Genomic DNA, 27976 nt, shown 5'->3' on the forward strand with positions numbered 1-27976 from the left:
AGACTTTATTGAATGTTTTAATCCTTGGAAGCTATGTCAAACAGATGATGTGGAAGTTTCCTCTTAACCTTTCAGTTTCGTCATATATCATTTCTGGGGACAAAAGAATTCCCCCTTTCTCACTTCTGGGTGAGTGAAAGGCAAGGTTTAAAGAAATGCTACAGTTTTAAAATTCATCCATTAGGCCAGGCATGGTGGCTAATGCCTGTAATCCCAGCACTCTGGGAGGCCAAGGCAGGAGGATCACTTGAGGTCAGGAGTTCAAGACCAGCCTGGCCAACATAGTAAAACCCTGTCTGTACTAAAAATACAAAAATTAGCTGGGCTTGGTGGCGAGCGCCTGTAATCCCAGCTATTCAGGAGGCTGAGGCAGGAGAATCACCTGAACTCGGGAGATGGAAGTTGCAACGAGCCAAGATCATGCCATTGCACTCCAGCCTGGGCAACAAAGCGAGACTCTTATCTCAAAACAAAACAAAACTGGCTGGGAGCAGTGGCTCACCCCTGTAATCCCAGCACTTTGGGAGGCCAAGAAGGGTAGGATCACCTGAGGTCAGGAGTTCAAGACCAGCCTGGCCAACATGGTGAAACCCCATCTCTACTAAAAATACAAAATCTTAGCCATCCATGGTGGCAGGCGCCTGTAATCCCAGCCTCTCGGGAGACTGAGGCAGGAGAACTGCTTGAACTTGGGAGCCTCTGCCTCCTGGGTTCACACCATTCTCCTGCCTCAGCCTCCTGAGTAGCTGGGACTACAGGCACCCGCCACCATACCTGGCTAATTTTTTGTATTTTTCGTAGAGATGGGGTTTCACCATGTTGGCCAGGATGGTCTCGATCTCCTGACCTCAATGATCCGCCCTCCTCAGCCTCCCAAAGTGCTGGGATTACAGGCGTGAGCCACCGCGCCCGGCATCAGTGTTTCTTAAACTTGAGAATGCTTATGTTCATTAATATTTTTTCACATAATTCAGTGTTGTTTTTATTACAGTTATTGAAATGTATACAAAGATAAAACTATGCTTACAGCTTCTGTAGAACTATAAAACTTACTATGAACTGACGATTGTTTCGCCGAAACCAAGTCACTGCTTATGACGTGACCAGTACTAGGACTGCGACGGTGGTGCGACTCAGGTGGGGGATGCCTATGCCACGTGTGCTGATAGAAGTTCCCAGACTCTTCTGTCACTTGAGCGAGACTGCCACAGAGCCACTGTGCTCCCAGAGTGCTGTGATGTCATTTGGCCGTTGCTAGAACTGAACCACACGTATAGAGTCTGTTTTCTGCCTACTTAGCCTGTGATGCTTTGAGTCAATGCAAATAATTGCTGGAAGGTGTTAATGCTGTTTTGTGTTTTGTTTTTAAGGTTATGACTAAGGCTAGGCGCAGTGGCTCCACCTGTAATCCTAGCACTTTAGGAGGCCAAAGCATGGGGATCACTTGAGCCCAGGAGTTTGAGACCAACCTAGGCAACATGGCAAAACCTCATCTCTACAAACAGTACAAAAATCAGCCAGGTGTGGTGATGCACTCCTGTGGGCCCAGCTACTCAGGAGGCTGAAGTGGGAGGATTGTTTGAGCCCGAGAGGGTGAGGCTGCAGTGAACTATGTTTGTGCCACTGCACTCCAGCCTGGAAGACAGAGTGATACCATCTCAAGGAAGCAAAAAAAAAAAAAGATATGACTAAAAAATGTTTAGGCAGTGTCAGAACTCAGAGACTGAGAGCTTGAGAATGAGAAACACTGGCCTGCCTGGTGGTTAAGAGCATGAGCCTCCACCAGGGACCCAGCTCTGCCAGGTATGCTTGTGGGAGCATGAGCCACCACTGGAATCTCCGAATGTCTGTGTCCTCATCTCTAATGCCAGAGCTCACAATACCTCCCTTGCAGGGCTATTGTGAGAATAAAATAAGATGCAGTTAAATCTTAGCTCAGTGCCTGCCATGAAGGAGGTGAGTGTTGAAATCATGAATAAAAGAATAAAGATTAAGGATGTGAATAATATAATTGTCTTTAAGTGGGTTCTGGATAGCTTTTTCCCCCCATGGGTGCTGAAGAAGACCTGAATAAAAGAAAGATCAAGGCCGGGCGCAGTGGCTCATGCCTGTAATCCCAGCACTCTGGGAGGCCGAGGCGGGCGGATTACTTGAGGTCAGGAGTTTGAGACCAGCTTGGCCAACATGGTAAAACCCCGTCTCTACTAAAAATTCAAAAATTAGCCGGGTGTGGTGGCAGGCACCTGTAATTCCAGCTACTCGGGAGGCTGAGGCAGGAGAATCGCTTGAACCTGGGAAGTGGAGGTTGCAGTGAGCAGAGATTGTGCCACTGCACTCCAGCCTGGGTGACAGAGCTACACTCCCTCAGAAAAAAAAAAAAGGAAACATTGAGGCTTTGGATAATGTAATTCTTTCGGTGGGTTTGGATAGCTTTAGGTGACTGTTAGGTGGAAGGCATCAGGACAAGGACTGTCAGTGGAGGGGTCTGAGCACCATCCTGGCACTATATTCATCCATTTACACCTTTGCGCACACATGCTGTGATTTGCTCTGAGTTGCAGCATTGGGCATAGAGAAGTGTTGCCCCATGTGTTTATAGGAGCAATTTGATGTAAGAGAACAATCTCCCCAGCCAACTTTTTGTCAGTATATTCAGAAAGTTGTAAACTTATCCAGTATTATATCCCCAAGAAGCAGGAACTAAAAAATGACAGCCCTAATGAAGGGTGGAAAGACCTCTTCTGAGGTGATAGATTCTCTGTAGCACCCATGAAGTAGGTTTGGTAAGCCACTGAGTTTTTGAGGTGAAAGCAAAATTTCCTACTGTGAGCCAAATATGGGAGTATCATGGCAGTTCTATTATGAATATCTATGTGTGGCCCTGAAATGGGCCTAAATGTGACTTGTGGAGTTAATCATTAGCCCAGCAGTTGTCTGAACGACTTGACTCCCTTGGGCTGCGAGCAGTTCACCTGCAGAGGAGGCTCCAGAAAGCGGCATGTCCCCCTTGCTCTTTGGGGCTGGGCTGGTCGTTCTGAATCTAGTGACGTCTGCCAGGAGCCAGAAGACAGAATTTCTAAGTGGCTCTAGGGACCAGCCACTCTTCCGTGGAGCTGATCGATATGACTTTGGCATCGTGATGCCTCCAGGAGGCACGGAATGCTTTTGGCAATTTGCCCACCAGACTGGATACTTCTATTTCAGTTATGAGGTACGTGGGTGACTGGCCATATTGGGTTTTTTTTTTTTCTCCTTTGCTCATAAATTGGGTCAGATTTTAGGCCAAAACAAGGTCTGGTTGCCTTTATTGTGCTGTGATTCCCCACCTGTTAATGAAATGGACCTGCAGTTAGAGGGAAACTCCAGCTGGGTGAATAATCACCAACAGGAGCTAAAACATATGGTTTGGCTTCTCACATCAGGGGCCACTCTTAAAGCCATGGGGCACTCTCCCTGAAGAGGTAATCATTACATGTACTTGGATTTGGGGATGAGAGGGGAGAGAATACATTTTTAATATATTAAAACAAAATGTTGGCCGGGCGCGGTGGCTCACGCTTGTAATCCCAGCACTTTGGGAGGCCGAGGCGGGCGGATCACGAGGTCAGGAGATCAAGACCACAGTGAAACCCCGTCTCTACTAAAAATACAAAAAATTAGCCGGGCGTGGTGGCGGGCGCCTGTAGTCCCAGCTACTTGGAGAGGCTGAGGCAGGAGAATGGTGTGAACCCGGGAGGCGGAGCTTGCAGTGAGCCGAGATTGCGCCATTGCACTCCAGCCTGGGCGATAGAGCGAGACTCCGTCTCAAAAAAAAAAAAAAAAAAAAAAAAAAACAAAATGGATAATGGTGCTTTGGAGACTGATCCAGAGATTTCAAAGAAAGCTGCTTCAGCTTATGGGGGTGGGGGAGTAAAGGCTCTGCTGCCTTTAGGAGCAATTCTGGCAAATCAGAGATTCACTAGCTCAAGTTTTCTGTATTCAGCCAGTTAATCCTATTTTTTTTTTTAGGACGGTAAGTGTTTTCAAGTTACCTATTCAAAGGTCAAGTACTTTTATCCATACTATGGTTTTATATCATGCTGTCCAAGGATGGTGAACTCCATATGAAAGTTAGAGGCTGTTCATTTCCTTTGCTCTTTATCTTAGAAATCTGTTAACTTTCTAATTTTTGTTTACATAGTAATAGAGTTTGTTGATCTTACTCCACTCCAGTGTAACAACATTTATTTTAATAAACTTATCAGAGACTTTTCTTACCTCTGAATTTCTATTAGAACAGCAGCCACTACTAAGCTCACTATGGCCTGGGCTAATCAAGATCTAGCTTGGGAGCGAGTGTCCATGGAGTGCTTGCTGTAGGTGTGCACTGCCAAGCAGCAAATGCCCAAATCTGGGACATCATTGGGGAGCTCAACCACCAAGCAAGTTCATTCAAGAACTTTACAGCCAGGCGGGGTGTGGTGGCTCACACCTGTCATCCCAGCACTTTGGGAGGCTGAGACAGGCGGATCACCTGAGGTCAGGAGTTCGAGACCACCTTGGCCAATATGGTGAAACCCCATCTCTACTAAAAATACAAAAATTAGCCAGGCTTGGTGGCGTGTGCCTGTAATCCCAGCTACTTGGGTGGCTGAGGCGGGAGAATCACTTGAACCTGGGAGGTGGAGGTTGCAGTGAGCCGAGATCGCGCCACTGCACTCCAGGCTGGGTGACAGGGCAAGACTCCATCTCAAAAAAAAGAATTCTACAGCCAGAATCGTACTTTTTTTTTTTTTTTTAGACAGAGTCTTGCTCTGTTGCTCAGGCTGGAGTGCAGTGGTGCGATCTCGACTCACTGCAACCCCCGCCTCCTGGGTTCAAGCAATTCTCCTGCCTCAGCCTCCAAAGTAGCTGGGATTATAGGCGCATGCCACCATGCCAGGCTAATTTTTGTATTTTTTAACTAGAGACGGGGTTTCACCATGTTAGCCAGGCTGGTCTCGAACTCCTGACTTTGTGATCTGCCCGCCTTGGCCTCCCAAAGTACTGGGATTACAGGCGTGAGCCACTGTGCCCAGCCCAGAATCATACATTTTAACGGATCCACACCAGCTGTGTGGTCCCAGCAAGGCATATCTTCTTCACACGGGTGCTGTTGGCATTCTGGGCAGTTCTTTGTCCTGCTGTACTGTTTCTTACATTGCAGACGTTGAGCAATGCTGTGCTGCCTCCCCTTAACACCATCACTGTGACACCTCAGAATCCTCCAATCAATTCCAAACCCCAGCAGGGGGTTGGGCAGTCCCACCCCAGACAGAGACCGCTGTGCTCATGACTGTTGGACGTCACTCTTACCAGTCAGCTGGCTTCCTCGCGATGTAGCAGGGGTTCTGCTACCTATTTAATGTGTCTTGGCAGGTTCAGCGGACAGTGGGGATGTCACATGACCGGCATGTTGCTGCCACGGCACATAACCCACAGGGATTTCTCATAGACACCTCCCAGGGTGTCCGGGGCCAGATTAACTTCTCTACCCAAGAGACAGGTCTGTTTTCATTACCATGGCTATTATAATAATCATAGGGTCCTATGAAATTAGAGAAATAATGAGGAAGTATACAGAGATGTTTAAACAGTAGGAAAAAAATTCAGCCTTTAACACCAAAAACCAGTGTTCCTGGAGACTGCTGACCTCCAAGGATGCCAAGTGGCAGTCTACTGACGATCTGGGGGCAACACTCCAGGTGAGCATTCTAACTCTAGGGTTCAGCAGCTCAATTTTATCTCATCATCTCCAGTTGATCAGATTCTGGGAAAGTAACCAAAAAACAGAGACCCATTTATAATACAGAATTCCAATTAACATGGATTACAGGGAAGCATTTCTTTCCAGTCATCAGAATATTTGAGTCAGTTACTAAAAGCAGATTCAGAACCAAAGACAATGCATGATATCCATGTGAGATATCCACACTCCACAACAAAGCACTCCTCCAGCCAGTTCAAGCCTGTTCCACTTTGGACAGCACCAGTGTCTTAACTGCCCTCTTTCATAGCCAGCTGCACTAAAAAAGACATTTTCTCAACAGGGACATCAGACAGTCCTTCACTATGAAGCACAGGATATGTATCAGTGTTAAAAGATCTTGAACAGGCCTGGCGCGGTGGCTCATACCTGTAATCCCAGCACTTTGGGAGGCCGAGGCGGGCAGATCACCTGAGGTCAGGAGTTCGCAACCAGCCTGACCAATATGGTGAAACCCCATCTCTACTAAAAACACAAAAATTAGCTGGGCATGGTGGCAGGCGCCTGTAATCCCAGCTACCCAGGAGGCTGAGGCAAGAGAATCGCTTGAACCCAGGAGGCAGAGGCTGCAGTGGGCCGAGAGCGTGCCATTGCACTCCAGTCTGGGTGACAGAGCGAGACTCGTCTAAAAAAAAAAAAAAGATATTGAACATCTTTGGCCCCTACATGCCAGTAGTGCCTTCCAATCATTTTGACTTTCACACACTGCCAAACCTTTCTAATCCCACCCCACCCATCTTCCACAGGTCCTCTCCACCTCGATCCTTCCCGTCTGCCACCCCCTCCCGCCCCCGCACACACAAAAGGAGGCAACCCCAGCCCCAACAGATGTCCCAAACCATGAGTCACTGCACAGACCGCCTTGGAGGCAATCACTCCAGGAGAGCTGCTTTCATGCACTATGCATCCATTTTTTTTTTTTTGTCTTTCCTAATTTCAAGTTCAAGATGGTGTCCCTAGCTCTAATGGTGTACAAGGACCAGGCAAACACTGTGCTCTTAACTTCAACTCAATCTGTTGAGCAGGAGTTCCTTAATACAAGATGTGGGAATTATATGTTGGAAAAGAGAAAACGTTGTTTGCCACTACCCAGTATGGAAAGAACTAGTTACTAAAATTTGGCCAAATATAATAAGTAATATTTAGCATAAGTTTAACATAAAGTCCGTGTCTTCTGTGTCAAAAACGGGATCTTTGTACTTTCCAAGTAAAAAGGTCCTGTAGTAGAATCCCAAAACTAGAGGACAGATACCTCCAGGGAATCCTTAACAAAGGGGAGGAGACCAAAGACTTGGTAATGATCTCAGAAATCCTACAGGTTTTTATCAGCTTTGTCTAAGTAATCAGCATAATCACTTCGGTTCTGTGCAAGTGTACCTCAACTTTGGAGTCTTCTATGAGGGCCCTGAGACTGACCACAAACAGAAGGAAAGAAAACAACTGAATGATACTCTGGATGCAATAGAGGTAAGGAAGTGTTTTGTGGAAGAGAAACATCTGTGGAAACTGATTTTTAACTTCAGAGGGAAGATGACTTCATTTAGGTAGAAACCAAACAGGCAAGGGGATGTGAATTTCTTAATAAATTATGACTTGGCTGGGCACGGTGGCTCACGCCTGTAATCCTAGGACTTTGGGAGGCCGAGGCGGGCAGATCACCTGAGGTCAGGAGTTTGAAACCAGCCTTGCCAACATGGTGAAACCCTATCTCTACTAAAAATACAAAAATTAGCCGGGCATGGTGGTGCGCACCTGTAATCCCAGCTACTTGGAAGGCTGAGGCAGGAGAATCGCTTGAACCCCGGGAGGCAGAGGTTGCAGTGAGCTGAGACCACACCACTACACTCGTCTGGGATACAGCGAGACTCCGTCTCAAAATAAATTATAACTCGAGGCTGGACGCGGTGGCTCACGCTTGTAATCCCAGCACTTTGGGAGGCCGAGGCGGGCGGATCACGAGGTCAGGAGATCGAGACCACGATGAAACCCCGTCTCTACTAAAAATACAAAAAATTAGCCGGGCATGGTGGCGGTCGCCTGTAGTCCCAGCTACTTGGAGAGGCTGAGGCAGGAGAATGGCGTTAACCCGGGAGGCGGAGCTTGCAGTGAGCCGAGATCGCGCCACTGCACTCCAGCCTGGGCGACAGAGCGAGACTCCGTCTCAAAAATAAATAAATAAATAAATAAATAAATAAATAAATAAATAATAACTTGAAGCTCTTGAAATTCCATCTTCGTTTTATACCAAGGGTTGGCAAACTATGTATGGCTGACAGGCCAAATCTGGCCCATTGCCTGTTTAAATTGAGATATAATTTATACACCGTAAACCATCTAAAAGTATATGTCAGTGGTTTTTTAGTATATTCACAAGGCTATGCAACTATCAGCATCTAATTCTGGAAGTTTATCACCCACCCACCCCCCAAAATCCCACTACCCATTAGTCATTCTCCATTCTATTACCCCAGGCCTGCCTATCACTGTTCTACTGTCTCTATAGATTTACCTATTCTATACTTAATTTTTGAGACAGGGTCTCACTCTTGTTGTCCAGGCTGCAGTGTGCAGTGGCTTGATCACAGCTCACTGCAGCCTCAACCTCCTGCACTCAAGCAATCCTCCCACCTCGGCTTGCCAAAGTGCTGAGATTCAGCACTTTAAGCCACTGAGCTGAGATTACTCAGCATTTTGAGCTACTGCGCCGAGGTTAATCAGCACTTTGAGCCACTGTGGCTGGCCTATATACACTTTATTTAAGTGGAATCACACAGTACATGGGATTTTGTGACTGGCTTATTTTTATTATTTTTTGAGATGGAGTTTTGCTTTGTTGTCCAGGCTAGAGTGCAATGGCGCAATCTCAGCTCACTGCAACCTCCACCTCCAGGGTTCAAGTGATTCTCCTCCTCCCAAGTAGCTGGGATTACAGGCACCTGCCACCACGCCCGACTAATTTTTGCCTTTTTAGTAGAGACAGGGTTTCACCATGTTGGCCAAGCTGGTCTCAAACTCCTGATCTCAGGTGACAGGCCTGCCTCGGCCTCCCAAAGTGCTGGGATTATAGGTATGAGCCACCGCGCCCAGTCAAGACTGGCTTAATTTAGCATGTTCTCAACGTTCATCCATGTCGTAGCATGTATCAGTACTTTTCTTTTTATGGCTGAATAATATTCTCTTTTATGGATACACATTTTATTTATCCATTCATCAGTTAATGGACATGATGGACATTTAGGTTTTTCCACCTCTTGGCTATCATAATGCGGCTATGGACATTTGCATGGAAGTTTTTGTGTTAGCATGTTTTCATTTGTGTATACCTGAAAGTGGAATTACTGGAGACTGTTTACCACAGTGGCTAAACCATTTTAAACTCTTGCTAGCAGTGTATGAAAGTTCTAATTTCTTTTTTTTTTTTTTTTTTTTATTATACTTTAGGATTTTAGGGTACATGTGCACAATGTGCAGGTTTGTTACATATGTATCCATGTGCCATGTTGATTTCCTGCACCCATTAATTCGTCATTTAGCATTAGGTGTATCTCCTAATGCTGTCCCTCCCCCCTCCCCCCACCCCACAACAGTCCCCGGAGCGTGATGTTCCCCTTCCTGTGTCCATGAGTTCTCAAAAATATGGAACGCTTCACGAATTTGCATGTCATCCTTGCGCAGGGGCCATGCTAATCTTCTCTGTATCGTTCCAATTTTAGTATATGTGCTGCCGAAGCGAGCACGAAAGTTCTAATTTCTGTACTTCCTCATCAACACTTGTTATTGTCTTTTTTGTTACAATCATCCTAGTGGGTGTGAAATGTTATCTTGTGGTTTTGAGTTGCATTTCCCTAATGATTAATAATGTTGAGCATCTTTTCACGTGCTTATCGGCCATCTCTCTATCTTCTTTGGAGAAATGTCTATTCGAGTCCTTTGCCCATTTTAGGCTAGGCCATTTGGCCCAACACCTGTAATCCCAGCACTTTGCGAGGCCGAGGTAGGATAGCTTGAGCCCAGGAGTTTGAGACTAGCCTGGGAAACATGGTAAGACCCCATCTCTACAAACAAAAAAACTTTTTAAATGACCCGGGTGTGGCACATACTTGTGGTCCCAGCCACTTGGGAGGCTTAGGTAGAATTGCTTGAAACCAGGATGTCAAGGCTGTGACAGTGAGACCCTATCTGAAAAAAATGAAAATCCTTTGCCCATTTTAAATTTTTTTTTTTTTTTTTTTTTTGAGAGAGTCACTCTGTCATCCAGGCTGGAGTGCAGTGGTATGATCTCGGCTCATTGCAACCTTTGCCTCCTGGGTTCAAGTGATTCTACCTGCCTCAGCCTTCTGAGTAAGTGGCATTACAGCCACGTGCCACCACGCCCAACTAATTTTTGTATTTTTAGTAGAGACGGGGTTTCACCATGTTGGTCAGGCTGGTCTTGAACTCCTGACCTTGTGATCTGCCCACCTCAGCCTCTCAAAGTGCTGGGAATACAGGCGTGAGCCACTAAGCCCTGCCTGAATTGTCTTTTTATTGTTGAATTTTATTTATATATTCTGGATACAAATCCCTCCTAAAATATGTGAGTTGCAGATATTTTCTCTCATTCTGGCAATGTCTTTTCACTTTTTTTCTTTTTTTGAGATGGAGTTTCATTCTGTCTCCCAGGCTGGAGTGCAGTGATGTGATCTTGGCTCACTGCAACCTCCGCCTCCCAGGTTCAAGCGATTCTCCTGCCTCAGCCTCCTGAGTAGCTGGGACTACAGGCGTGTGCCACAATGCCCAGCTAACTTTTGTATTTTTATTTATTTATTTATTTATTTATTTATTTATTTTTGAGACAGAGTCTCGCTTTGTCACCTAGGCTGGAGTGCAGTGGCACAATTTTGGCTGCCACCTCCGCCTCCCGGGTTCAAGTGATTCTTATGCTTCAGTCTCCCAAGTAGCTGGGATTACAGGCGTGTGCCACCATGCCTGGCTAATTTTTGTATTTTTAGTAGAGATGGGGTATCACTATGTTGGCCAGGCTGGTCTTGAACTCCTGACTTCAGGTGATCTGCCCAACTTGGCCTCCCAAAGTGCTAAGATTAACAGGAATGAGCCACCATGCCCAGCCACTTTTCACTTGCTTTTTTTTTTTTTTTTTTTTTTTGAGACACAGTCTCTCTCTGTCGGCCAGGCTGGAGTACAGTGGCACGATCTCAGCTCACTGCAACCTCCGCCTTCTGGGCTCAAGCAGTTCTCCTGCCTCAGCCTCCCGAGTAGCTGGGATTACAGGCGTGTGCCACCACACCCGGCTAATTTTTGTATTTTTAGTAGAGACGGGGTTTCACCATGTTGGCCAGGCTGATCTCAAACTCCTGACCTCAGGTAATCTGCCCGCCTCGGCCTCCCAAAGTGCTGGGATTACAGGCGTGAGCTACCGAGCCCAGCCACTTTTCACTTTCTTAGTAATCTCTCCTAAATGCACAAAAGCTCACTGCCTGTTTTTGTAAATGGAAGTTTTCTTGAAACACAGCCATACTCATTTGACAATTACATATTGTCTGTGGCTGCTTTTGTACTACAATGGCAGAGTTCAGCAGTCACAAGGGCCTGCAAAGCCAAAAGTATTTACCATCTGGCCTTTTAATAAAAAGTCCACAGGCCCTTGTCTTCTACCATATACAGAGAACATAAAACATCACCTGGAATGGTAACGACATGCTGAGTACATCTAAATCTAGAGGTTCTCTGGAAGAGCTCTCTAGTTTGAGAACTGAAGTTTTCCATTCTTTAAAAACAAAACAAAACAAAAGGCCGGGGCAGTGGCTCATGACTATAATCCCAACACTTTGGGAGGCCAGTGTGGGTGCATCTCTTGAGCCCAGGAGTTCGAGATGAGCCTGGGCAACATGGCAAAACCCTGTCTCTACAAAAAAAAACAAAAACAAAAACAAAAACAAAAATTAGCTGGGTGTGGTGGCATGTGCCTGTAGTCCCAGCTACTAGGGAGGCTGAGGTGGGAAGATCACTTGAGCGCAGAAGGTTGAGGCTGCAGTGAGCTGTGACTGTGCCACTGTACTCCTGCCTGGGCAAACAAGTGAGACCCTGTCTCATAAGACAAAAACAAAAATTTTAAACTCAAGTCCAGACCATATTTCATACATAGCAAACACAACATTTATCAACAACTATAATAGTACTGTACATCTTAAAATCATATGGGTAAATTATTTGATTTCCAGATAGGTTAGTGCTGGTGAGCACCCAGGTGAGGCTAGATGGAGGGGTTTGGAAGAATCCCCTTTAAAATTTTCTCTCTCACAGGACAGCACACAAAAGGTGCAGAACAATATCTTTCACATGTGGCGATACTACAACTTTGCCCGGATGAGGAAAATGGCTGACTTTTTCCTTATCCAATCAAACTATAACTACGTGAACTGGTGGTCGACAGCCCAGAGCCTCATTATTATTCTTTCTGGGATCCTGCAACTGTATTTCTTGAAGCGTCTCTTCAATGTTCCAACAACTACAGACACAAAGAAGCCAAGATGCTAAGCTAAGGTGACTATAGCACCCTGGCTCTTTTCTTCTGGGGCTTAGCCGAATCAGCTTTGTAATGTTATGGGACAAAAATCAATTTATCTCATTAATGCTTTAGTCTGCTGCACACATCTAAAAAAGCAAAATGGCAATAAAATAATAACAACGAAAAAGTTCTGAAGAAGTATGTATTAAATGTATGCATCAAAATACTGTTCATCATATAGCAGTCCCTTAGCCTTCATTGAGTCTACTTAAAGGCTAACAGAAAATCTTAGAAGGAAGACGAACTGAAAGAGGCCACAATCAAGTTTGCTTACATATAAAAGCAGGAGTTGGTAATGTTTTATTCTTAAAGACTTCACCTTTGGAACTTAAAATAAGCAATATATTCATTAAAGAAATAGTTTAATTTTGCAATACAGGTAGTCTTTAAATTTTTTGTCTATAAAATATTAAAGAAATATTCTAAGGATCTTAAAATAACTTTGGGAGGCATGGGGAAGGACAGAGGAACTGAATTTTTTTTTTTTTTTTTGAGACGGAGTCTCGCTCTTTCACCCAGGCTGGAGTGCAGTGGCGCGATCTCGGCTCACTGCAGGCTCCGCCCCCCAGGGTTCACACCATTCTCCTGCCTCAGCCTCCCACGTAGCTGGGACTACAGGCGCCTGCCACCTCGCCCGGCTAATTTTTTTGTATTTTTAGTAGAGACGGGGTTTCACCGTGTTAGCCAGGATGGTCTCGATCTCCTGACCTCGTGATCTGCCCGCCTCGGCCTCCCAAAGTGCTGGGATTACAGGCGTGAGCCACCGCGCCCGGCCAGGAACTGAATTTTTATGTTGCGGTCTCTGATCAGTGCTTTTAGTCCAATCCAGTCAAGTAAGTAAAGTAAAGGTTCATAGAAAAAATTATGTTTTATAAAATCATAGTGATGAAAAAAACTTTCCAGCCTAGGATCATCCCATCCAAGAAAAATACTGAGAAAACAGCGTGTAAAAAAGAAAGTAATATAATCAAATTATACTCATAAAACTCTACACTTAATAACAGGAATACATTATATAATATAAAAATAATTCTTACCATTTATTCCATATTTATCATTTCCAAGGCACTGTACACTGTACTAGATGCTTTACAATCAGACGGAGTCTCACTCTGTTGTGCCCAGGCTGGAGTGCAATGGCACGATCTCAGCTCACTGCAACCTCTGCTTCCCCAGTTCAAGCCATTCTCCTGCCTCAGCCTCCCAAGTAACTAGGAACACAGCCATGTGCCACCACACGGCTAATTTTTTTTTTTTTTTTTTTTTTTTTGTAGAGATGGGGTTTCACTACGTTGGCCAGGCTGGTCTAACTCCCAACCTCAAGTGATCCGTCTACCTTGGCCTCCCAAAGTGCTGGGATTACAGGCGTGAGCCACTGTGCCCAGCCTACAGTCATGATTTCTAATTCCAAAAATCAGAATTTCGAATTCTCAGGTAGATGGCCAAAGCTGTTTTTTAAGTTTCGTGTCTTTTTAAGCAGAAGAAAATGAACCTTATTAAAGCTGAATGACTCATTCAAGGCCATATAGCTGGTAGGTGGCAGAAGTGGGGTTTGAACCCGTTTTTCTTCCATACCACACACTAATTACTGTATAGAAAAATAGCTGAATTGCTCTTATTAGCCAAATTTCATTTTTAAAACCCCACATGTGGTTTATTATTCTGTTATGGCAATGTCTATGTTGCATATTAATAAAAAAAATCCTTGTGTTTAGAAAACAAAGTGTTATCACAGATAACAATAAGCTATTCTTGTTCCTAGTTCCAATGATTTTGAACCTATTTCTCAGAACAAGAAGCCCTCTGATTCAAATATGAAACAAGAGTATTCTATTTCGTCACAAAGATCTGAAACCCCATTTTTGAGCCATCTCTGTATATAATAAGAATCCAGCCTGCATTTGTCAGTGATCGAGAGTACAGTAAATAAGTCCCTGAAGAGGTCAGAGTGTTGACAAACTTCAACATGATGGTGGAGTCCACACAAACACAGGAAACAAAGCTCGGCCCTTCCACACAGCCGTCTGTCCTTGCAATGACTTCGTTTTAAGTCAACGTCTCTTCATGCCGCACATATTCCCCAATGTCTGCTTGATGAAATACCACAATCGCCATGGGGTCTACTTTTCTGCAGTCTTGTGTAGATTTTGCTGCCACCCCAAAACCCTGGGATTCAAAAGAAGAGACACTAACTCACTGAAGTCATTCAATATGCCCATATTGAGGGCTGGAAATAACAAAGACGGAAAAAATACAGTTCTGGTCTTTCTGGGATTCAAAACGTGCTGAGAATTTATTCTCTCAAGCACTCAGATTGAAAACATATCCTTCTTGAATAAGAGTACTTGAGTTCTGTAATGCCTACCATCTCTACTCACCAAAGGGATGTCTGCCATGGAGTACACCACCACGCCCTGGTACTGAGAAGTACTTTCAGTGATTCGACCCAGACCAGATTTCAACACATGGTTCCCATACAGGAAGGACTGCTCTGCACCAGGCTTTATCCAAACTTTATACTATAAGAGAATTAAAATCCAAGAAACATAAAAACGTTACTATTTCTATCCATGCAGACAAGCTAGCTGCCGGATCTGTGAATAATTTTCTGAATAATTTTAAGGGAAACAGAGACTCATGTTTTCCTCAAACTGTCCATCTCCTGAACAGAAATGCAGGAAGTTGCCCCGTGCAGTGGCTCACGCTTGTAATCCCAGCACTTTGGGAGGCCGAGGCAGGTGGATCACTTGAGGCCAGGAGTTCGAGACCAGCCTGGCCAACACAGCGAAACACTGTCTCTACTAAAAACACAGAAAAAAACAGCCAGGTGTGGTGGCACATGCCTGTAATCCCAGCTACTGAGGCACAAGAATCGCTGGAACCTGGAAGGCGGAAGCTGCAGTGAGATCGCACCATTGCACTCTAGCCTGGGCGACAGAGTGAAACTGTGTGGGGAGAAAGAGAAATGAAAAGAAAAAACAGAGCGAAAAAGAAAAAGAAATGCAAAAAGTTATTTTCTCAACTCTACAAGGACCATCTTCTATGGCCAGGTTAACAGCTCTTTTTCTGGACCCCGTTGTCTTCATTGCTGCCACTTATTTGCTTTCTCATCTCTAGCTGGGTCTGCCTAGGCTTTTCTACTTCGCTGGAGAAAACTAACCCTACGCAGCCACATAGCATTCCTATCCCATAGCCCTGACCATGCCCAAGCTGCAAGACCTCTACACATCTCCATGTGCTGACACTCCTCCAAGCACACTGTCTGGGACTCTGGGAGAGAAGCTGCCGGACAATCTGCCTAATCCTTGACTTCATCGCCCGTGGCAGAATTGGAAACCACCCCACAAACCTTGGCATAAGGTGCAAGGTAATCCAGAGCTGTGACGTGCAACCGAAACTTGTGGGTTTTAGTGAATTTTCCAAAGCAGGTCCCCAGCGACACCAGCTTGTCCCCGGAAATATTGGCGGCCAGCTTCATAATCTTCTCACTAAAAGGGTAAAGGGAAAGCAAGGTTGCGGATGAAGGAGGCTGGTGGGACCCAGGACCCCCCTCCCCTGGGTCCATGCTGCCTGCCCGGCCCCGCCTCACCTCACATAGTACACCCGATCGTTGTGCAGACGGAAACAGTAGGTGCCATCGGGCCGGTCCACCAGCAGCTGAAGATTCTCCCCAATGCTGAAGGCAAAAGGAGGACTGGAGGCCGCGACCGAACGGAGCGGTCTGGGCACCGCGCCCCCACTCCACCCCTGGCCACCACGCCCACACACTCCCGCGTCCGCCCCGCGCGCTCTTACTATTTCGCGATCTTCTCAAACATGACACGGGTCTCCTCTTCAGTCAAAGGCCGCATTTTTCCCCCGGGTTGGAACACCGGATCCTCGTGCCTTGCTAACCGGAAACGGAAGTCGGTCGCTCGCTGCTCCCCGGCAACCCCACAGCCTTCCTCTCTAGCCCCGTACCAATAGTTCCTCTCGCTAGCGCCCAATAGTCTGGACGACCGCCGGGGAAAGCAAGCCGGCCGGATGAGAAAACGTAGAGACCGGAAATGTGCCTGTTTCTTCCTGTCCTAAATTCGGAGTCAGCGCCCCCTGTGGTCCGGAGGGGAAGTGACGTTGTTGCTGGGAAGATGGCGACCGCGGCGACTATCCCATCGTCAGCCATGGCCACGGCCACGGCAGCGGCTCTTGGCGAGGTGGAGGATGAGGGGCTCCTGGCGTCGCTGTTCCGGGACCGCTTCCCCGAGGCCCAGTGGCGCGAGCGGCCCGATGTGGGCCGCTACCTCCGGGAGCTGAGCGGCTCTGGGCTGGAGCGGCTGCGGCGCGAGCCCGAGCGCCTGGCGGAGGAGCGGGCGCAGCTGCTGCAGCAGACGCGCGACTTGGCCTTCGCCAACTACAAGACCTTCATCCGCGGCGCCGAGTGCACCGAGCGCATCCACCGCCTGTTTGGCGACGTGGAGGCGTCTCTCGGCCGCCTGCTCGACCGCTTGCCCAGCTTCCAGCAGAGCTGCAGGTGCGATGCGCCTGGCGCTAAAGGGGCTTTTAACTGTAAAAGCTGACGTTTACGATGGTAGAAATAACTAACACTTATAAAGCGTTTACCACGTTCCAGGTTCTCTGCTGAGCGCTTTATTAATCCATTTAAACCTCACAACAGCCCTCGAGGTAGGTACTGTTATTCCTTTTTTTTCTTTTTTGAGACGGAGGCTCGCCCTGTCGCCAGGCTGGAGTGCAGTGGCGAGATCTCGGCTCGCTGCAACCTACCTCCGCCTCCTGGGTTCAAGTGATTCTCCTGCCTCAGCCTCCTGAGTAGCAGGGACCATAGGCGCGCGCCACCACGCCCCGCTATTTTTTTGTGTGCTTTTAGTAGAGACGGGGTTTCAGCATGTTGGCCAGGATGGTCTCGATATTTTGATCTCGCGATCTGCCCGCCTCGGCCTCCCAAAGCGCTGGGATTACAGGCATAAGCCACCGCGCCCAGCCCTGTTATTTCCATTTTACATATAAGCAAGTCAAGACAGAGATTAGTGACGTCCAAGGACACAGCTAGGAGGTTTCGAATTCAGAACTGGTTGCCCAGAAGCACGTCCCTCCCTCGAAGGGCTGTTGTGGGCACTAAAGAAAAAGGATTCATGCAAAGCTCTTATTAGCGGGTCTGACATAGTTAACATTATAGGTGTGAGCTGAATATATGTGCCCATTTATATACTTATTTTATACGAAAGCTTGGACCGGAGGTCATCTGCTTCAAAACTTCCATTGATGGGAAGCTGACAAGGAAATCCTCCCATTTGAGGGCATCAGATATCAAAAAGTCTCTCCATTTGGACGGCTGGATGCAGTGGCTCAGCCTGTAATCCCAGCACTTTGGGAGCCTGAGGCTTGAGCCCAGGAGCTCGAGAGCAGCCTGGCCAACATGGCAAAACCCTGTCTCTACAAAATAAAAAATTAGCTGGGCGTGGTGGCGTGCGCCTGTAGTCCCAGCTACACAGGAGGTTGAGGTGGGTCAGTTGGGCCCGGGAGATTGAGGCTGCAGTGAGCCATGATTGTGCCACCGCACTCCAGTTTAGGAGGTCGAGGCTGCGGTGGGCTCTGATTGTGCCACTGCATTGCAGACTGGGTGACAGAGTGAAACTGTGTCTTAAAAAAAAAAAAAAGGCTGGGCGTGGTGGCTCACACCTGTAATCCCAGCACTTTGAGAGGCCAAGGCAGGCGGATCACGAGGTCAAGAGATCGAGGCCATCCTGGCCAACATGCTGAAACCCCTGTGTCTACTAAAAATACAATTAGCTGGGCGTGGTGGCGCGCGCTTGTAGTCCCAGCTACTCGGGAGGCTGAGGCAGGAGAATTACTTGAACCTGGGACGCGGCGGTTGCAGTGAGCCAAGATGGTGCGTGCCACTGCACTCCAGCCTGGTGACAGAGCAAGACTCCGTCTGAAAAAAAAAAAAAAAAAAAAAAGTCTTTTGTGAGTCATATTCTGTCTCCATAGATCCTCAGTCCATTATCCCTAGTTTTGCCTTCCAGCTTTTCATGATTAAAGTTTAATTTTTCTTTTGAGCCTTTGGATATTTGACAGCAGCTTTTGTACCCTTCCATGCTCCAGAATAGATAGGGGACTTGATAAAGCAGGTCTCTGCAAATATGGAGAAGTGTTGAAAGTAGACTGTGGCAGGAACTATGGTTGAACATTAGCATAGGAGAAGATGAAGACCTGAGGGAATATGGGGAAAGGGTGTGGATTCTAGGCAGTTAGTGCTTCATTATGAAAATAATGATAGCTATTGTTAAATATTTAATTCTGTCTCTTTTACTATTTTTACTTTGACGCATTCGCTCTGTTTCAAGTTCTGTGTTAAATGCTTCACACACATCATCTCATTTAGTTCTTACACACTTATGAGGAGGGTCCTATGTACTTTTTTTTTTTTTTGAGATGGAGTCTTGCTTTGTTGGCCAGGCTGCAGTGCAGTGGTGCCATCTCTGCTCACTGCAACCTCCACCTCCTGGGTTCAAGTGATTCTCCTGCCTCAGCCTCCCAAGTAGCTGGGACTACAGGCGCGTGCCACCACGCCTGGCTAATTTTTTGTATTTTTAGTAGAGATGGGGTTTCACTTGAACTCCTGGCCTCAAGTGATCCGCCCACCTCAGCCTCCCAAAGTGCTGGGATTACAGGTGTGAGCCACTGCGCCTGGCCCTATATACTGTTTTACCAATGAGGAAATAGGTTCAGAGAGGCCAAGTACCTTTCCACAGCCAGCAAGTGGCATATCTGGATTTCCATCTGTTAGATTTATTAATTGTATGTTTTTGGACAAGTTGCTTAACCTCTCTGGGATTAAAAATCTCCTCAGTTGTAATAATACTTACCTTATAGGTGGGGTGTGAGGAATAAATCAGATCATCCAGCCCAATGTTCATAGCAGGTGCTTGGTAACTGTAGCTAAGGTTTGGGTACAGAGCAGTGAAGGACCAACATTCTCCTGATTATTACTAGGAACTTTGTGAAGGAAGCTGAGGAGATCAGCTCCAACCGCCGGATGAATAGCCTGACCTTAAACCGGCACACAGAAATTTTGGAAATACTGGAGATTCCTCAGCTCATGGACACCTGTGTCCGGAACAGTTATTATGAAGAGGCCCTGGAGCTTGCAGCCTATGTACGCCGACTGGAGAGGAAATACTCTTCCATCCCTGTCATCCAGGTAGCCAACTTGCCCAGAGAGGACTCAAAGTAATGTTCTTGTAATCATTTATTCTGTGGTCAAGACTGAAGCTTTAGGTAGAAACGCTTGCATGTTTCACATCAGTTTCTGCTAGCCAGGCATGCCTGAACGGAAAACATTCATTTGTTCAAAATACATACTAATCATGTGCCAAGCACTGCTCTATATGCTGGGGATACAGTGTGAATAAAGTGGTCCTGGCTCTCATGCAGCTTACGTGCTAATAGGAAGTCTGATAATTGACAAAGAAATAAATGATATCATTTCAGATAGTGGTGTCTGAAGAAAAAAACAGGGAATGGGGTAGAGGGGGTCTAGGGTAGGTTTCTTTAGGGTGATCAAGAAAGACTTTTCTGGGGAGGTAATATTTAAGCTGAGACCTAAATGAGAAGAAGGTGCCAGCCCACAAAGATCTGGGGAGAGAGCAAACCAGAAAGTGCGAAGAACAAGTAGAGAGAGCTGAAGTGGGCAGAAATTGAGGTGTTTAAGGGATACAGAGGCAGCCAGGGTTAATGGATTGTAGCAGTGGGAGAGCACTAGGAAGCAGGTGAAGATGAAGAACGAGGTAGGGCCACCAGTGTAAGTCCCAACAAGTGGTTGGAATTTTCTTGATTGCAGTGGGAAGTCACTGGAGGATTTTAAGCTTTTTTTTTTTTTTGAGACAGAGTCTCGCTCTGTCGCCCAGGCTGGAGTGCAGTGGCGCGACCTTGGCTCACTGCAACCTTTATCTCCCAGGTTCAAGTGATTCTCCTGCCTCTGCCTCCCAAGTAACTGGGATTATAGGCCTGCACCACCACACCCACCTGATTTTTATATTTTTAGTAGAGACGGGGTTTCACATGTTGGCCAGACTGGTCTCAAACTCCTGACCTCAAGTGACCTGCCTGCCCACAGTGCTGGGATTACAGGTGTGAGCCACTGCACCTGGCCAAGTTTTAAGCTTTTTAAGCAAGAGAGTTAACTAACCTGATCTTTGTTGGTGAATGTACAGGCATCAGCTTTAGGAAATTACTTCATATTTCAGGAAAGCCATGGGAATGTTGGTCTGCAGTCGTCAGAGTTAGCGGAATGGGTTCTAGAAAGCATCCTTCCCAGCGCAGTGTGACTCTCTCTGTGTATTGTCAGGGCATCGTGAACGAAGTGCGCCAGTCCATGCAGCTGATGCTAAGCCAGCTGATCCAGCAACTGAGGACCAACATCCAGCTTCCCGCCTGCCTCCGTGTCATTGGCTACCTGCGGCGCATGGACATCTTCACTGAGGCTGAGTTGAGGGTGAAGTTTCTTCAGGCCCGAGATGCTTGGCTCCGGTCCATCCTGACTGCCATTCCTAATGATGATCCCTATTTCCATATCACAAAAACCATCGAGGCCTGCCGTGTCAATCTCTTTGATATCATCACCCAGTACCGTGCCATCTTCTCAGACGAGGACCCACTGCTGCCTCCTGCCATGGGTGAGCACACTGTGAATGAGAGTGCCATATTCCATGGCTGGGTGCTACAGAAAGTCTCACAGTTCCTGCAGGCGCTGGAGACTGACCTTTACCGGGGCATAGGCGGCCGCCTGGACTCTCTGCTGGGCCAGTGCATGTATTTTGGGCTGTCCTTCAGCCGGGTGGGAGCTGATTTCCGGGGTCAGTTGGCTCCTGTTTTCCAGCGGGTGGCCATCAGCACTTTCCAGAAAGCAATTCAGGAAACAGTGGAGAAATTCCAGGAAGAAATGAACTCCTACACACTCATCTCAGCTCCAGCCATCCTGGGCACCAGTCACATGCCTGCTGCTGTGCCAGCCGCCCAGCCGGGGACGCTGCAGCCACCCATGGTGCTCCTAGATTTCCCACCCCTCGCCTGCTTCCTCAACAATATTCTGGTCGCCTTCAATGATTTGCGCCTCTGCTGCCCTGTGGCCCTGGCGCAGGATGTGACTGGGGCCTTGGAAGATGCCCTTGCCAAGGTGAGCACATTCTGTTGGTTTTCTGCTACCCTGGACCTTCTCTGGTAATGGGTGGCCAGATTTTTGTAATAAACCCATCTATTTGACAGTGGTGTCTGCTGACATGGAGAGGTCTAGTGTGGTTTTGGAGGTTCTCCTGATTGAGCAGCTCTGGCCAGTTGCCCTTCATGGGACCTAGGACAGTCCATGAAGTGACTTGCCTATAGTAACAATTCAGTAATGCACGTATTAGCTTTCCAGTGCTGCATAACAAATTCCCACAAACTTAGGAGCTTCCAGCAACACATTTATTACTTCCCAGTTTTGGTGGGTCAGGAGTCCAGGCACAGCACAACTGGGTCCTCTCTGCTCAGGGTCTTACAGGGTTGCGTGTTGGCTGGACTATGGTCTCATCTGGAGGTTGGGGCTCCATTTCAGACTCATTCAAGTTGGCGGGGGTCAGTTCCTTGCAATTGCAGAACTGAAGCCTCAGCTCCTAGAGGCTGTCCACTCCATAGGCAGCTGACAACATGGCTGTTTGCTTCCTCAAGGCCAGCAGGAGAGCTCCTCTCTTGCTTGAGTCTCTTCTTTTTTTTTTTTTTGGAGACGGAGTCTCGCTCTGTCGCCCAGGCTGGAGTGCAGTGGTGCGATCTCGGCTCACTGCAAGCTCCACCTCCTGGGTTCACACTATTCTTCTGCCTCAGCCTCCCGAGTAGCTGGGACTACAGGCGCCCGCCACCACGCCCGGCTAATTTTTTTTGCATTTTTTTTTAGTAGAAACGGGGTTTCACCATGTTAGCCAGGATGGTCTCAATCTCCTGACCTCGTGATCTGCCCGCCTCGGCCTCCCAAAGTGCTGGGATTACAGGCGTGAGCCACCGCGCCCGGCTGAGTCTCTTCTTTTAGGTACCTCCTTTTAAAAAATTCATTTGATTAAGTCAAATGATTAGGGACTTTTAATTACATCTGCAAAACCCTTTACCTTTAGCATATTCTTTTATTTTTATTCTTAAAAGTGTTTTATTTTACAGAGAGGTAGTGTCTCCCTATGTTGCCTGGGCTGGTCTCAAACTCCTGGACTCAAGTGATCCCCCTGCTACAGCCCCTCAAAGTGTGGGATTACAGGTGTGAGTCACTTGAACCCAGGAAGTCCAGCACCAGAGTCTGTGTTCTTACCCTGTCGCCATGCCACATATCTGTAGTGTCAGCTAGGCTGCTCTGTTGGTTTTGAAACTTCTCTTCCCTAGCTGTTTTCTTACAGTTTTCCAGTGGTTCTAGCTTTCTGAAACCTCAGAGGCTTAGTAGAAACCTTGCATAGTTTTGCTTCATTTTCCTGGATCCAGCACAGTTCTGGTTGGTCCTCCATGGAAGTTAAGAACCATGTATTGGGCCGGGTGCAGTAGCTCACACCTGTAATGCCAACAATTTGGGAGGCTGAGGCAGGAGGATCTCTTGAAGCCAGGAGGTCCAGATCAGCCTGGGCAACAAAGCAAGACCCTGTCTCTACAAAAAATTTTAAAACTTAGCCAGGCGTGATGTTGCAGGCCTGTAGTCCCAGCTACTTGAGAGGCTAAGGCGGGAGTATCCCTTGAGCCCAGGAGTTCGAAGCTACAGTGAGCTGATTGTGCCACTGCACTCCAGCTTAGGTGACAGAGCAAAATCCTCTCTCTAAAAAAAAAAAAAACCCAAAACCATGTATTCTCTATAGTTTTATGACACTCCTCCACTGGAACCGGAAACTATACCCGTAATGTAACAAGTTGGGTCTGAACTTCACATTAATAAAGTGACACAACTGTGGAGAACGACCATAATTCTGAGTTTAAATGAGACAGTAAAATAATGTACTGTTAAATTACTTTGTTCAGGAAAACTTGAGGGGTATACCTTTTTTTGCCTAGTTTCATGCACTGCTGTCCCGGTGGTGATAGGCTGTCCCAGTGATTGACGGTGCCTTTGTCTCTTAGGTAACTAAAATAATCCTGGCCTTTCATCGCGCCGAAGAGGCTGCCTTCAGCAGTGGGGAGCAAGAGCTCTTCGTCCAGTTCTGCACTGTCTTCCTGGAAGACCTTGTTCCGTATTTAAATCGCTGTCTCCAAGTCCTTTTTCCACCAGCTCAGATAGCACAGACTTTAGGTAAGAGAATGAAAATTTTGTAAACTGCCTTACTGATATGTAATTCACATACTAAATAATTCACCCATTTGTGCAAGTCAGTGTTTTTTTGTAAATATGAATCCAATTTTAGAATATTTCCATCACTCCAAAAAGATCCTTCATGCACGTTTGTAGTCATTCCTCGACAGCATCCTTAGCCCCTGGCAACCTACTTTCTGTTGCCATAGATTTGCCTTTTCTGGACATTTCATAAAAATGGAATCATATATTATGTGGCTAAGCGGAAGAAGCCAGTCACAAAAGAACCACATACGTATGATTCCATTTATGTGAAATGTCTAGAGAAACGGTTTTTACAGTCTTTTTTTTTTTTTTTTGAGGCGGAGTCTCGCTCTGTTGCCAGGCTGGAGTGCAGTGGTGCAGTCTTGGCTCATTGCAACCTCCACCTCCCGGGTTCAAGTAATTCTCCTGCCTCAGCCTCCCGAGTAGCTGGGACTACAGACTCGCACCACCACGCCCAGCTAATTTTTGTATTTTGGTAGAGACAGGGTTTCACCATGTTGGCCAGGATGGTCTCAATCTCTTGACCTGTGATCCGCCCGCCTTGGCCTCCCAAAGTACTGGAATTACAGGGGTGAACCACCACGCCCGTCTGAAAGTCTTTTTTCCAATTCACTTTCACTTCCTTGTCCTCTTGTGATGGGAGAGGGGCTTGGTTGAGGCGCAGCTTCTCAAAGGGCAATGGGTCAGTGCATCACACCTGCAAAGCCTGGCTGCCCTCTGCTTTTTTCCTGGTGCTACCTGAGGTCTGGGTTCCTGCTGCAGGCGCCCTACACTGCTGCTCCGTTACCTTCTGCTTCACAGTATGGCTTCCCGTTCCCTGTGACAAAGGTGGTTTTTGCTGTATTGAAACATAGTAATTGATAGCTGGGCGCAGTGGCTCATGCCTGTAATCCCAGCACTTTGGGAGGCCGAGGCGGATGGATCACCTGAGGTTGGGAGTTTGAGACCAGACTGGCCAACATAGTAACCCCGTCTCTACTAAAAATACAAAAATTAGCCTGGCGTGGTGGCAGTGGGCTGTAATCCCAGCCACCACGCAGGCTGAGGCATGAGAACTGCTTGAACCTGGGAGGCAGAGGTTGCAGTGAGCAGCAATCACGCCACTGCACTCCAGCCTGGGTGACAGAGCAAGACTCTATCAAAAAAAAAAAAAAAATAGTAACGGCTTCTGTTTTCTTTTCTCTTAAATTCTTTTTTTTTTTTTTTTTGAGACGGAGTTTTGCTCTTGTTGCCCAGGCTGGAGTGCAATGGCGCGATCTTGGGTCACCACAACCTCCGCCTCCTAGGTTCAAGCGATTCTCCTGCCTCAGCCTCCCAAGTAGCTGGGATTACAGGCATGCACCACTACACCCGGCTAATTTTATATTTTTAGTAGAGATGGAGTTTCTCTGTGTGGGTCAGGCTGGTCTTGAACTCCCGACCTCAGGTGATCCGCCCACCTCAGCCCCCCAAAGTGCTGGAATTACAGGCGTAAGACACCGCGCCCCGCCTCCCTTAAATTTCTTTATTGAGTTTTATTAACTTTTTTCCATTTTGCTTTCCCCACGTCTGGGTCAGGCATTCCTCCCACTCAGCTCTCCAAGTACAGTAACCTCGGGCATGTGAACATTGGCGCCATTCAGGAGCCCCTCGCCTTTATTCTGCCAAAGAGAGAGACGCTCTTCACCCTGGATGACCAGGCGCTGGGGCCCGAGCTCACAGCTCCAGCACCAGAGCCGCCCGCCGAGGAGCCACGCCTGGAGCCCGCGGGCCCAGCCTGCCCGGAGGGAGGGCGAGCGGAGACGCAGGCGGAACCGCCCAGCGTGGGGCCCTAGCCGGCGTCCCCTGCCTCCAGAACGCGGTGCGTCAGGTGCCCTGCGCGGGGCGGCCAGGACTGCCTCGCCCTGGGAGGTCCAGGGCGGGCTCCGGAGGCAGGAAGGCGCTCCCGGGAGGAGAGCGGAAGGGGGCGGTGCTCACTGCCAGTCTAGGCAGAAGGCGGAGATCTAGTCGCGGCTTAGTTGTTCGCTGGCCGACGGCGCTTCCCGGCGTGCCCGGCGCTGCGCCCGGAAGGGGCGGGCCGAGTTACTGTTGCGGGGGCCGCCATGGCTCGGCTGTGGGGCGCGCTGAGTCTTGGGCCACTGTGGGCGGCCGTGCCGTGGGGAGGCGCGGCATCCCTTGGTGCCCGGGCCTGCAGCTCCACGGCCGCCCCGGACGGCGTCGAGGGCCCGGCGCTCCGGCGCTCCTACTGGAGCCAGCTGAGGCGCCTGGTGCTGGGTCCTCCCGAACCGCCGTTCCCGCACGTGTGCCAGGTCGGGGATCCGGTGCTGCGCGGCGTGGCGGCCCCCGTGGAGCGGGCGCAGCTGGGCGGGCCCGAGCTGCAGCGGCTGACGCAGCGGCTGGTTCAGGTGATGCGGCGGCGGCGCTGTGTGGGCCTAAGCGCGCCGCAGCTGGGGGTGCCGCGGCAGGTGCTGGTGCTGGAGCTCCCCGAGGCGCTGTGTCGGGAGTGCCCGCCCCGCCAGCGTGCGCTCCGCCAGATGGAGCCCTTCCCCCTGCGCGTGTTCGTGAACCCCAGCTTGCGAGTGCTTGACAGCCGCCTGGTCACCTTCCCCGAGGGCTGCGAGAGCGTCGCCGGCTTCCTGGCCTGCGTGCCCCGCTTCCAGGCGGTGCAGATCTCAGGTGCGGGCGGCAGGGGCCGGGGCGGCTGGAGCAGCGCGCGCGTCTCTTCTCCCGACTCCGGCGAGAGCGCAGAAGTGGTCGCGGTTCATACGCCGGACCTCCCGCAGAAACGAAGTGGGACGCGGGAGCGGGGAGGCCTCAGGACAGATAGAAGCTCCTGTGGGGCAGAGCCCGCTCAGATAGGACGCAGGAGCGAGGAGAGGTCCCTTAATTCCACTGTTACCTGACAGCCTGGCGTCTGCTTTCTGCTCCCTTGCTCTCTGAGGCAAACACCCTCTTTGGCCCCAGTTAGATGCGCCACGGTGGAGTTGGAGAAGTGAGGGTTAGCCCCCCAGCCTGACCCAGCCCAGGGGGCTAGGCCATTCCCCCTGTGGTACCACAGGATGTCTCGCGGAATGCGGGCTCTGCTGGGATCGGGGTGATTGTTCCTGCAGAGCAAGCCCGTCGGTTCAAGAGGGTCAGAAAAACAGTGGGGTCTCAAGCTGCAGAACGTCTGTTAGGAGTTGAGAGCCCACAGGTCCCTCAGAAGTGGGCGGAGTGTTCGGAAGGGTCGCACCGTAGAAAGATGATTTCTCATGTCAGCTCTACAGTTAGCTGGATAACCTAATTACCAGAGTTGGGAACCAGGTTGAACACTTGGTAATGGGCCGAGATGAGGCACGTTTTCCAGTTAAAAGAGGAGCTGCTGTCTATATTTGCCATTTGCTGTTGCCTCTTGTCAATGGGAACAGCCAGGGCCGGGGGCAGGGGTAAGGAGGTTGAGGATGATGCAGTTCAGCTGCTCCCACTCAGCAGAGCTGTAACTTCCTTTGCAGGTCTGGACCCCAATGGAGAACAGGTGGTGTGGCAGGCGAGCGGGTGGGCAGCCCGCATCATCCAGCACGAGATGGACCACCTGCAGGGCTGCCTGTTTATTGACAAAATGGACAGCAGGACATTCACAAACGTCTATTGGATGAAGGTGAATGACTAAAGCTTTGTTATTGGGGCTGAGGATTCCGGATACCAAGACGCAAACACTTTCACTTTGAGCTGGGCACATCTTACTTGGCATCAACTTGGATGGCTCGCATATGACAGGAAACTGGATTGCCAAGGCATGGCAGACTGAGCTGGAGGAAGATGTCAGGAATGTTTGCCCTGAAATCAGTTATGGACGAAATGTTGTCTACAACTTGAGGAGAAAAATCACCCCCAAAGGAGTGGACATTTCCTAACAATTGTGTATGGAGGAAGGTGGGGTAATTGCATTCGTCTGCAGTAGACACGAGTTCCTCGGACCTGTATGATCTACTCCCAAAGCCAAGGTTTGGTAATAATGTAGTCCCCAAATATCTGAAAGCTGTCTTTAAAAATGCAGGTAAGCATGTGACTGGCCATTCGTGCCGAGTTCTTATTTTTACAGAGGGCTTGTGGCCTTGGACGCCAGTTTGCTTATGGAAATGAAACAGGACAGAATAGTCCCTGCTCAAGGATGTGTTTCATGACAGCACGAGTGTAAATGAGTGCCCACACATTTTAACAGCCTTGGGTAGGATTTTGCTGCTGAGATCCCTAGAGCAGCTGGTTCTTGGCTCATTCTTGGGGTAGAGGCCATGGATCAGGGCTGGGGGCAGGGGTGACAATTGAGAAG

At 48.4% G+C, this 27976-nt stretch overlaps 3 protein-coding genes and 1 non-coding gene across 10 annotated transcripts; 2 read left to right on the plus strand and 2 right to left on the minus strand.

Annotated features, from left to right (window-relative positions):
- Positions 1-35: 35 nt before the first annotated feature.
- On the plus strand, positions 36-13271 carry TMED6 (transmembrane p24 trafficking protein 6). The gene is made up of 4 exons (XM_055297796.2): positions 36-3211; positions 5398-5524; positions 7104-7252; positions 12089-13271. Exons 1-4 carry the CDS (start codon positions 2999-3001, stop codon positions 12320-12322), a joined length of 723 nt encoding a protein of 240 aa, XP_055153771.1. The 5' UTR covers positions 36-2998; the 3' UTR covers positions 12323-13271.
- Positions 9416-9522, minus strand: LOC129457976 (U6 spliceosomal RNA). The gene has a single exon (XR_008649491.1). It is a non-coding gene; the product is annotated as a U6 spliceosomal RNA (small nuclear RNA).
- On the minus strand, positions 12619-16395 carry NIP7 (nucleolar pre-rRNA processing protein NIP7). 2 transcript variants are annotated; one of them, XM_055297797.2, is made up of 5 exons: positions 16149-16395; positions 15943-16029; positions 15703-15841; positions 14732-14872; positions 12619-14519 (listed from the first exon to the last, which is right to left on the minus strand). In XM_055297797.2, exons 1-5 carry the CDS (start codon positions 16202-16204, stop codon positions 14400-14402), a joined length of 543 nt encoding a protein of 180 aa, XP_055153772.1. In that variant the 5' UTR covers positions 16205-16395; the 3' UTR covers positions 12619-14399. The 2 variants fall into 2 exon arrangements, with proteins under 2 accessions (XP_055153772.1, XP_055153774.1); XM_055297799.2 differs by lacking the exon at positions 14732-14872 and having other exon boundaries at positions 16149-16363.
- On the plus strand, positions 16380-27720 carry COG8 (component of oligomeric golgi complex 8). 6 transcript variants are annotated; one of them, XM_055297780.2, is made up of 6 exons: positions 16380-16863; positions 19347-19554; positions 20701-21528; positions 23475-23643; positions 25246-25422; positions 27159-27720. In XM_055297780.2, the coding sequence occupies exons 1-6, from the start codon at positions 16400-16402 to the stop codon at positions 27314-27316; spliced, it is 2004 nt and encodes a 667-aa protein (XP_055153755.2). In that variant the 5' UTR covers positions 16380-16399; the 3' UTR covers positions 27317-27720. The 6 variants fall into 6 exon arrangements, with proteins under 6 accessions (XP_055153755.2, XP_055153759.2, XP_055153756.1 ...); XM_055297784.2 differs by lacking the exon at positions 25246-25422; XM_055297781.2 differs by lacking the exon at positions 27159-27720 and having other exon boundaries at positions 25201-25528.
- Positions 27721-27976: the final 256 nt, after the last annotated feature.

Source organism: Symphalangus syndactylus, chromosome 11, assembly GCF_028878055.3.
Source record: "Symphalangus syndactylus isolate Jambi chromosome 11, NHGRI_mSymSyn1-v2.1_pri, whole genome shotgun sequence".
Taxonomy (NCBI): domain Eukaryota; kingdom Metazoa; phylum Chordata; class Mammalia; order Primates; family Hylobatidae; genus Symphalangus; species Symphalangus syndactylus.